Source organism: Triticum dicoccoides, chromosome 5A (assembly GCF_002162155.2).
Source record: "Triticum dicoccoides isolate Atlit2015 ecotype Zavitan chromosome 5A, WEW_v2.0, whole genome shotgun sequence".
In the NCBI taxonomy this organism is placed as follows: Eukaryota; Viridiplantae; Streptophyta; class Magnoliopsida; order Poales; family Poaceae; genus Triticum; species Triticum dicoccoides.
Window position 1 is genome coordinate 549,240,748 of NC_041388.1, and position 10,779 is coordinate 549,251,526.

The 10,779-nt window shown below is 43.7% G+C and overlaps 1 protein-coding gene and 1 pseudogene across 1 annotated transcript; one reads left to right on the top strand and one right to left on the bottom strand.

Annotated features, from left to right (window-relative positions):
• Positions 1–2,234: 2,234 nt before the first annotated feature.
• Positions 2,235–6,126, top strand: LOC119302703 (probable leucine-rich repeat receptor-like protein kinase At1g35710). Its single transcript, XM_037579744.1, has 3 exons — positions 2,235–2,333; positions 2,426–5,515; positions 5,613–6,126. The coding sequence occupies exons 2-3, from the start codon at positions 2,458–2,460 to the stop codon at positions 5,894–5,896; spliced, it is 3,342 nt and encodes a 1,113-aa protein (XP_037435641.1). The 5' UTR covers positions 2,235–2,333; positions 2,426–2,457; the 3' UTR covers positions 5,897–6,126.
• Positions 6,127–7,925: 1,799 nt separating this feature from the next.
• LOC119299949 lies at positions 7,926–10,702 on the bottom strand (annotated as a pseudogene).
• Between the last annotated feature and the right edge of the window lie 77 nt (positions 10,703–10,779).

Genomic DNA, 10,779 nt, shown 5'->3' on the forward strand with positions numbered 1-10,779 from the left:
CCGGTTCGGCACGAACTGCCACTAAAGGCCCACCACGTGGCGTGAGCTCGCGTCGTGGCATGGGGGACCTTTAGTACCGGTTGGTGTTATCAACCGGATACTAAAGGTTTTTTTTATTTTAATTTGAAAATTTTGAAAAAAAAATTGATTTTTTTCAATTTTCAATTTTCTGAATTGAATTATTTGATGATTTAGTCTCTAATCACCCCTCTTAACTGCTCAAGTGTGGATTACACATTCCAAATCGACTAACTTCCCGGTCAGTCACCCATCCTCTCACTCCCCCAGCCTGAGTACGCTTAACTTCGGAGTTCTATTCCCCCTACTTTCCAAGTCTGCCCTTGTTGTTTTCCTGACAAATGTAAGCTGTCAATCCTATTAACTCTCAGCAGTTTAGCTTGAGCATTAGGTCACTCGTTTCACCATTTGAGGTTGAAACTATTATTCTAAAAAACAGTTATTATTTAGTAACACTAATATTTCTTGAATAAGTTTGACCATAGTTTGACCAGATTTGACCAAAATTCAAAAAATTGAAATAATTATTTAGTAACACTAATATTCTTGAATAATTATGTAGTAACATTAATACTTCTTGAATAAGTAGTTTGACCATAGTTTGACCAAAAAAACCGAAATTTGAGCATATCTTTTTTTCCTTTTGGAATTTGAGGATTCTAAAAAATTGCAAACAGGCCGTAGGCGGTCTCCATCGGATGCGGATTTTCGTGCTGAATTTTTTGATATATTATACGTTTTTTTCCGACATCGTATGCAAAAGTTATAGCCGTTTTACATTTTCCCTACACTTTTTGCAAAACATGTCCAAATTTAAGTTTTCAAATTTTCATAACTAGTAGGTGTAGTAATATAACTACCTGTCCAAGGATTTTATTTTCTGAAGTTTTTATCATTTTCTTTTGATTTTTTCAAAACTGAAATGGCGATACACCGGGGGGGAGGGGGGTAGACTTTGAAAATTGCCCTATAGTCCCGGTTTGTGTCTCCAACCGAGACTATAGGTCAGACCCCTTTAGTACCGGTTTGTGCCACGAACCGGTACTAAAGGTGATCATGGGGCCCCGGCCTGACGCCAGCCTGCCACCATCCCTTTAGCATCGGTTCGTAGCACGAACCGGTACTAAAGGTTCAACACGAACCGGCATTAATGCATAGCCGTTCGAACCGGCACTAATGGTGCCATTAGTACTGGGCCAAAATCGAACCGGGACTAATGTGTCTCACATTAGGTCCTTTTTCTACTAGTGGAGGGGCGCCGAGTGGGGAGATGGCGGCGCGAGGAGAATAATCGAGGGAGAGGAGAGAAGGCGGCGGCGTCAAGCGAGAAGGGGGCGTGCGGAAGGGACCTGGCTAGGTCTTGCCCGTCTTGGGTTTTTTTCCCTATCGCTAGTATAGTAAACGGACACGTGTACCCTGCGGTTACTCACCCTTTGCGCGACCCCTAATGGGTTGAATTAGTCCATACGACCATACTAATGCACAATTATTTTACCATGATAATGCATGAGCATTCAGCTAGTTAATGCAAAGACACTGTTAATTTAAATCTTATACATTGGTAAAACAGAAAAAAAAATATTATTGATAGCTAATATATCAGGACCATCTTATTAATATTTCTATTGAGTTATCCTCTACTTCCTCCGATCCAAAGTAAGTATCGCGGTTTTGAAAGTTTAACCTTAGTTTAAAACTGTGACATTTATTTTGGATCAGATGGAGGACCATATTCCAGCATACGTCACTTCACAAATATGCATTCACTCTAGCACCTGCACACACAAACATTATTAGTGTACATATCATCAGAACACATACGTGTTCATTTGAACCCTGCTAAATCATCGTCAAGAGAGGCCAAAACAAAGAATGCATGTCGGCATGGTAAGCACCGTATCTTTGTTTTTCAACATACTGAAAGCACGATCGTCATAGAGAATCTCGGAGCAGTGACCCCCACCTCGCGCTGGTGTTTGTCAGCATTGAAACCAGTCGAGATAGCTAGGTCGCACATCGACGCGGAAGACCTCTGTCTGGTCCCGCCCCGTATGAAAGGCATATAGCCGCACTTTACGACGTAGTCCAGGTCTTCGACCAAAGACTTGGGCTGCATGCAGCTGAGGAAAAATGTGAGGCTGTTGTGCCTGCGAATCTGTTTATAAACCCCTGGACGAGGAGCCAGCTGAGCACCAACTCACACTTCACAGCTCGAGCTCAGCTCACACTCACACACCACCCGCCACCCGGCCCGGCAGGCGAAACCAAAACCAAGCGTAGACGGCTGCCGACGCCTTCTGCTCCGGACACCGCAGGTACTCTTCTTAGCTATCGCCCCTTAATCATGTCTTTTCTTTCGCATATGCATCTCGGTTGATTTTTACTGTTGGAATCTTGGCGCATGCAGTCATATCATTGATAATACTACGTCCTGAGCTCATGGCGAGTTCCACGGTGCCACTGCCACGGCTACATCGCCTGCTTCTCCCGTTTGCCCTGCTGCTGCTGCTTCTTCTCCTTGCTTCCACGCAAGCCGAGGGTCGCGCCTCGCCTGCAGCACCACCACCGCCACGCCGCGGCGCTTCGCTGAGATCCCAGGCCAGGGCGCTTCTCCACTGGAAATCAGCCGTCGAGTACTCCACGCACATGGGGACCTGGAGAGACGACGGCATGTACCCGTGCAACTGGACCGGCATCACCTGCGGCGACACTCGGTCACGCAGAGGAACCACCGTGAAGGTCATCAGAGCAATCTCCCTCGGCGGTGCCGGCATTGCAGGGCGGCTGGACGCCCTGAGTTTCCAGTCGCTCCCTTACCTCGTCAACCTCGACCTCAGCGACAATTACCAGCTCTCCGGCGCCATCCCTTCTGGCATCGGCTCTCTTACCATGCTTTCCACCCTCAACTTCTCCGGCGGTCAGCTCGACGGAAACATACCTCCGTCGATCTGCAGCCTTGGGAGGCTCACGCACATGGACCTCTCCATCAACAACCTCACCGGCCACATCCCTCCTGCCTTGGGTAATCTCTCAAGACTTGCTTTCCTTTATCTACCTGGGAATAGGCTCTCGGGTAGCATCCCATGGCAGCTCGGACAGCTTGGGAGCATGAGAAAGATGGATCTGAGATGGAATGTCCTTTCTGGCCACATACCATCCTCCTTTGCAAACCTGACAAACCTCAACTATATCAACCTTTCTGGTAATCGTCTGTCAGGACCTATACCTGAAGAGCTAGGCCAGGTCAAAACCCTGCAAGCACTATCCTTGGCACAAAACAACCTGAACAGTGCAATTCCTCCCTCCCTTGGAAACCTCACAATGCTCAGCTTCCTGTACATATATCAGAATCAGCACACCGGCCCGATCCCGGTAGAGCTTGGGATGCTCTCTAGCTTGATTGAGTTAGATTTGTCCGAAAACCATTTGACCGGCTCTATTCCTTCTAGTGTTGCTGGAAACCTTACTTCCTTGACCTATTTTTCTCTTTGGAGTAACAATATAACTGGATTCATCCCTCATGAGTTTGGAAATCTCGTGAATCTGGAAGCACTCTTACTCTCGAAAAATTTCATAGTTGGATCGATACAGTCAAGTATTGGGAACATGTCTTCACTCAGCCAAATACTAATAAATACAAATAATATCTCTGGGGGATTGCCGGCCGAGCTTGGGAATTTGGTAAATTTGGAAATAATTGATTCCTATGAAAACCAATTATCCGGCCCAATCCCTCAAAGTTTTGGGAAATTGGTGAGTATGAGAGAAATGAGACTGTTCAACAATCAGCTCACTGGCTCTTTGCCTTCAGCACTCCCCAACCTTACCAGTTTGGTCCTCATTGAACTGAATGACAACAAGCTGACCGGACACTTGCCAGATTTGTGCCAGAGTAAAATGCTACAGGTTTTCCAAGTTTTTAATAACAAATTGGATGGTCCTATCCCAAAAAGATTGAGGGATTGCAGTTCACTAACATCCCTCGGAATTGGCAACAATCAGATGGAGGGAGACATAACTGAAGCATTTGGGGTGTATCCACATCTCAAAAGCATTGGTTTGTATTCAAACAGGTTTGTAGGGCGACTCTCGCCAAATTGGGGCTCATGTCAACATTTGACGAGTATTTATTTTGCAAACAACATGATAGAAGGTAGTATACCTTCTGAGCTTGGGGAGCTAAAAAATCTTGGATGGCTCGACCTCGACTTCAATAGGTTGAATAGTGAGATACCCATAGAAATTGGCAAGTTAAGCAGCCTGTATTGGATGGACTTGAGAAACAATCAACTATCTGGCCAAATCCCTAAGCAAATTGGCAGACTGAGTAATCTTGAAGTTCTTGGTTTGTCAAGCAATCTGTTAAGTGGTGAAATACCAGAAGAGATCGGGAATTGTTTGAAACTGCGGTCATTATATATGCATAACAACAGCCTTAGTGGAAGTATTCCTGGAAGTGTGGGCAATTTAGCTTCCCTGCAAAGCATGTTTGATCTTAGTATGAATAGTCTCAGTGGACCAATACCATCAGAACTCAGCAAACTAGAGATGATGATCTATGTGAACTTCTCACACAACCAATTCAGCGGTACCATCCCTTCCTCGATTGCAAGCATGCAAAGCCTGTCAGTTTTTGATGTATCGTACAACTTCCTAGAAGGCTCTGTCCCAAAGGGGATCCACAATGCATCAGCTCAATGGTTTCTTCACAACAAAGGTCTTTGCGGAGATCTTGTTGGCATACCCCCTTGTAATTTGCCCCTGGTGGATCATAGGAAAAGGCATGAAAATACTGTACTATCAGTCATTCTTCTTATGTTTGTTGCTACTATTTCGATAGCAACAGCTGTAATTGCATTTTTGATTTGCCGCAAGAAAATATCTCAAAAAACAGATGACGCGAGCAAAAGGGATGTATTCTCTGTGTGGAGCTTTGATGGCAGAATGGCATTTGAGGATATTATCAATGCAACTGATAATTTTGATGAGAAGCATTGCATTGGACAGGGATCATATGGCAGTGTTTATAAAGCAGAACTTCAAGATGAACAAGTAGTTGCAGTAAAGAAGCTATATCCAGGCGATGAAGACGCACATGATGAAGAAAGATTCCAGCATGAGATCGAAATGTTAACAAAAATTCGCCATCGCAGCATCGTCAAGCTATATGGGTATTGTTCTCATCCGCGGTACAGGTTCCTTGTATGCCAGTTTATAGAGAAAGGAAATCTAGCTTCTATCTTAAGCAATGAAGAACTAGCAATCCAGTTCAACTGGCAAAGAAGGACCGCTCTCATAAGAGATGTTGCTCAAGCCCTCACATACCTCCATCATGATGTTCAGCCGCCCATAATTCATCGAGACATCACAAGCAGAAAAATCTTACTAGATGCTGGTTACAAAGCATTTGTTTCGGATTTCGGTATTGCAAGAATGTTGAAACCTGATTCATCAAATTTGAGTGCACTAGCGGGGACCTATGGGTACATTGCACCTGGTACGTTTATTCAACACAATACTGTCTAAATTTTGTTAGATGGAACACTTTGCACTAATGCATAATCCTAATTCTTATGTTCCTCTTTTGGATGCAGAATGTTCCTACACTTCTCTAGTTACAGAGAAATGTGATGTGTATAGCTTTGGTGTGGTGGTGCTCGAGGTGTTGATGGGCAGACATCCAGGAGACATACAAGCTTTTCATTCTTCACTCACTGACCAATTTCTTCTGGAAGAAATTTTGGATAAACGACTTCCACGACCCGAAAGCGAGGCGAACGACGTGAAGCAGTGCATCTCTGTGGCATTTGATTGCCTAACTCCTTCACCCAAAGAAAGGCCAATTATGCTAAAAGTTTATCGAGATCTTTCTGTTTGAACTTACTGTTAGACATGTAATATGCGGTATTGTGTGATGTCACAGTATACATGAGAGTCATGTACGTAGAATATATGTTAGGAAGTTAGAGTTGTTAGGAGTCCTCTCTTATCTCTCTGTCTCACGTAACCTCCCATGTAATCCTCTCGATGGTTAGCCAGGGGCTGCCGCATATTGTACGTACCATCATCAATCAATATATACATCGCGGGTATCCGTGTATGGAGATTGAGACACTTCCATAACTCTTTACATGGTATACGGAGGAGGCTCTTCCATCTCATCTAGCTAGTTCTTCTTCAACCCTTCCTTATCATGTCCACCTCCACCGCACCCATCCAATCCAGCCTCAACTACAACACCTATGAGCCACTTACCCGGACGAACTATGTCCTTTGGAAAGCCCAAGCAAGATCACAAATAATGGGCGCCGGCTTGTACGGCTACATCAACAACACCATTGAGGAGCCTCCCAAGATCATCACCACCAAAGACATAGACGGCAAGGATCAGGCAATCCCCAACCCTACCTATGCCCCCTGGCTTGTCCAGGATCAACAGATTGTCGCTTATCTCTTGCGCAACTTGTCCAAGGACGTTCTCGTCCAAGTCGCGTCCCTTGAGATGTCCCATACGATCTGGACAGCCTTGGCCACCATGTTCTCTGTGGTGTCACTGTCACACGCCAACAATCTTCGCGCTGCGCTCACGAATGCCCAGAAGGGCTCCCTGTCGGCCTCAGCATACTTCGACCATATGTGCTCCCTCTCCGATGAGCTCGTGGCGGTGGGCAAACCACTCGGGGACGGGGAGCTCATCTCCTTCATCATCGCCGACCTTGACATGGACTATCAACCCATCATCTTCGTGCTGGACGTCTGCACCGAGCCCATCACCATCGACGGCCTTTTCTCTCTCGTGGCCAACTATGACCAGCGGGTTAAGATGTTTCACGGCAACACCGGCTTCAAGTCGTCCGCCAACGCTGCCTTACGCGGCCATGGTGGTGGCGGAAAGGGCGGCTACCGCACGGGCGGAGGATCTGGGGGCCCTCGCGGTGGCGGCGGCTACGGCACAGGCAGCAGCAGTGGCTATGGCATAGGCAGCGACGGCGGCTACAGCGCTGGTGGTGGCAGCGGTTACGGCACAGGAGGTGGCGGTGGCTACCAAAACCCTAACCCTAGTTCTGGCGGGGGCTATGACTTCCAACAGAAAAATGGTGGGGGCTATCAAGGTAGTGGTGGTGGCGACCACTACCATCAGAACAACTATGGTGGTGGCAACAGCAACAATCGCCCCCCCCCACCCCCCCTCGGCAACAACAATCGGGGCCGTAATTTCCAAGGGTATGAAGGTTATGAAAACAAGTGCCAAATTTGCAAGAAAACAATCATACTGCAAAAGATTGGGATTGGCGCTATGCGGATGACAACAATGCCTAGAAAAAGAAAATTGCAGCTGTAGTTGATGTGTCATATGGAGTAGATGCCAACTGGTAGATGGACACATGCGCCACAAATCATATCAATGGAGAACTGGAGAAGTTGACAATGCACGAAATATACCGTGGACATGATCAAGTCTACACTGCAACAAACGATGCAGTTATGGAGATAAGTCATGTTGGTCAATCTTTTATCAAAACCCCACACAAATTTTTTTAACTCGATGATATCTTATATATTTCTAATGCTGCCAAAACTTTTCTATATGTCCACCATATTGCTCTTGACAATAATGTGTTTCTAGAATTTCATCCATTCTTTTTTTTATCAAGGATCAGATCACAAAGGAAATTCTCCATGGGGGTGTTTGTGTTGAAGGTCTCTATGCTCTGCTTTCCAAGTATTGCCAGTACAATAAACAAGTGTATGGTGCCATCAAGCTTTCTACTGAAAGGTGGCACAATCGCTTAGGTCATCCATCCTTTTTCTACTGTTCACCAAATTCTTAGTAGAAATAACCTCCCAATTGTTGGTGAGAGAAATTTAGAAACTATTTGTGGTTCATGTCAAAGAAAAAAAGGTCATCAATTACCGTATCTTGTGTCTACTAGTATTACTAAGCCATTGCAACTTGTTTTTTCTGATGTCTGGGGTCCTGCATTCTCTTTTTCCTTGTGAGAATTAGGGGGGGCGACCTCAGAGCCTTGACTGCCTCGTTGTGCATATTCAGGCAGAACGCAATACTGGAGTTGAATGCGGCATGTGGCTCGTTTGTTGAGTAAACATCGCCAGTCTCTTTCGACACCACCCAACCATTGGCATGATTGATGGTGGCATCAACTGCCCCATCTCTGATGGCCTTGGCTACGATGCTCTCAGCATCAGCAACAGCGGTCTTAGTATCTAGCCTCAGTTTCTTGGCAATGTCAGCAAGGGAGATACGTGAGTAGGAAATGCTAATGTTGCGCAGTCCAGTCCGGATGACGTTGTGGCGCACCTCACGATCAAATTGGATGTCCTGTCGGCACTAAAAGTGCTCCCAAATTTCTCTGCAACAGCTCTGAGCACTTCTAGGTCCCCAACTTGAACAGCCTGGAGATTATACATGAAAAGCAATTAAGAATGTACCATGCAGCAGTAACATGTATATTTTCCAAAGAAGGTGAGCTTACATTTGTAAGCTCAAAATATGGTGTCAAAGCCGCCTTCATTCCTTTCTGCGTGAAAACACTTCTCTCCGGTATCTCCCCTAAAAGTAGCCTTACTAGTATCCATTTGTTGCACTGGATGCGGAATCCACGAGCTGGAGTGGGTGCTTTCCGTGAAGCTTGCAAGAGGCTCTCCACTGGCTAGAGCCCCACCCTTCAACCTGATAGACCTAGGTTTGAATCCAGCCTATCCCATTTTCCTTCCTTTTTTCTTAATTTTTCTTTTATGAGGCAGATTCAAATACTTTTCCAAATACTCATATCTTTCAAATCCTAACTCAAAATCTAACATGTTATATGTGAAAATTCCTCAAAAAAATGTGTAGATTTCAAATATGCTATTATCTTGCATGTCAATCATTTCTAAAAATCCTATTGTTCTTATTTTTTATTTAATTTTCCTTTTATCAGGCAGATTGATATAATTTTCAAAATACTCATATCTTTCAAATAGTAACTCAAAATCTAACATGTTATATATGAAAATTCGTTGAAAAAATATGAAGATTTCAAAGATACTATTATCTTGCATGTCAATCATTTCTAGAATTAGGTTTTGAATGCAACCCTAACTAATACCTTCTTTATATGAGGTATTTTGGAAATGCCTATTATAAATGTTCCTACACCATTTACATTGAGTACATATGATAGTTTGATGCTTTCACAAAAGCTATTATTTGGCACCATAGGGATATTGATTCCTACCAACTACCATATGCTAAAGGTTACAACAGGTGCATAATCATTCTCTCTATTTCGCACAGTGTACAATAACCGACCCATATGCGATGATGTACACTAAACTGCTGATATGAGCTCTATGTAAACCAGTGGGTTAACGTTGATTTTCATATTGTCTGACTTCTACCTATAATGGTTTTCATATTGTCTGACTTCTACCTATAATGGTTTTCATATTGTCTGACTTGATATGCAACCTTGAACATTTGACATGCATGTCCTTATAGATTGATTGTTTTCGGTGAAGCTGTCTCATATGTTTGTTACTAAATTGAATCTTGACTTGGATTACAGTTGCAAACACATATATCAGCAAGACAAAAATAATGCTCTTATACACAACTTATCGTTGAGTACTAAAATGTACTTCTCTATTTTCATCCTAATGTGATATTTGTTGGGCATCACTAAGGAGGAATGACAACAAAAGCGTAAAGAGATAGTGGCAACTAGGTATACATTTTTGTTATCTAAAAGTTGGAAACACCTTGAGTACACTTCAAAAATCATTCCACCTTATCATGTTGTTTGTCATGCAACACCGTGAAAGATTTTCAAGATATTTGCTGATGACGTTGGGTGTGTGTATGAGGGATGATTTTTTTACTCCCGGTGCAGTGCACAGGTATTTTTGCTAGTGTCACAAAAAGTATATCATTGTACATGACATATAATTTTGTTTTTGTTGATCAAATTAATGGTCAAAGTTTATTTGAAAATATTTATGGGCCTGATATACCTGACTGAAGGCAAACATTATATGTGCCGACCTCCATAACAAGCGGTAACGCGAAACAATTCCTGAGAGGAGCACACGTTGACGGGATGACGGGAATTTTATCCCTAGCGACTGCTATAAGCTTCGCACTGAATTTGGCCTTACAAATTTACATTTCCTCTGTTTATTTATTTTGCGGGGAAGACACGTAATTTCCTCTATTTGAACTGTAATATTTAGTTCACCATCAATGTAGCCATGGAAGAACTGTAATATTTGAACTGTAATATTCACTTATTTTGTTTTGCGAATAAGTGAAATTGAATTTGAACTTGAAATTTCACATGTTTGTACAACGTCACCCCTACTGCATATCGTATTTATTTTACAGTCTTTGGAACCTAAATCGTACTATGGCATTCACTAGTTTCCACCGGATACTTTCTTGTCGAATGCAAGTTTGCTTGCCCTGTTGACGCGCTAAATTATCCCAAGAAAATCAAGAAAACCCATGTCGACATGACAAGCATGATATACTTCCTCCGTCCCAAAATAAATACAACTGATTTAGTACAATCACCACACAGAATCTCTCGTGCTCAACAGTAAACCGGTCGACTTGCTGATATGTGTCAGCATTGAAACCTCTCGCGCTCGAGACAGCTGCCACATCAACGCAGACCTCTGCCATAGTGTAGGACGGAGCCAAGGTCTTACAAAGTTACAAGCAAGTAAATTTGTTTTTAAACCCCTGGACCGGGAGGCAGC

Coding starts and splice junctions, on each gene's coding strand:
- LOC119302703 (XM_037579744.1), top strand. CDS start 2,458: ATGGCGAGTTCCACGGTGCCACTGCCACGGCTACATCGCCTGCTTCTC. Junction 5,516..5,612: donor CTATGGGTACATTGCACCTG/GTACGTTTATTC, acceptor TTTTGGATGCAG/AATGTTCCTACACTTCTCTA.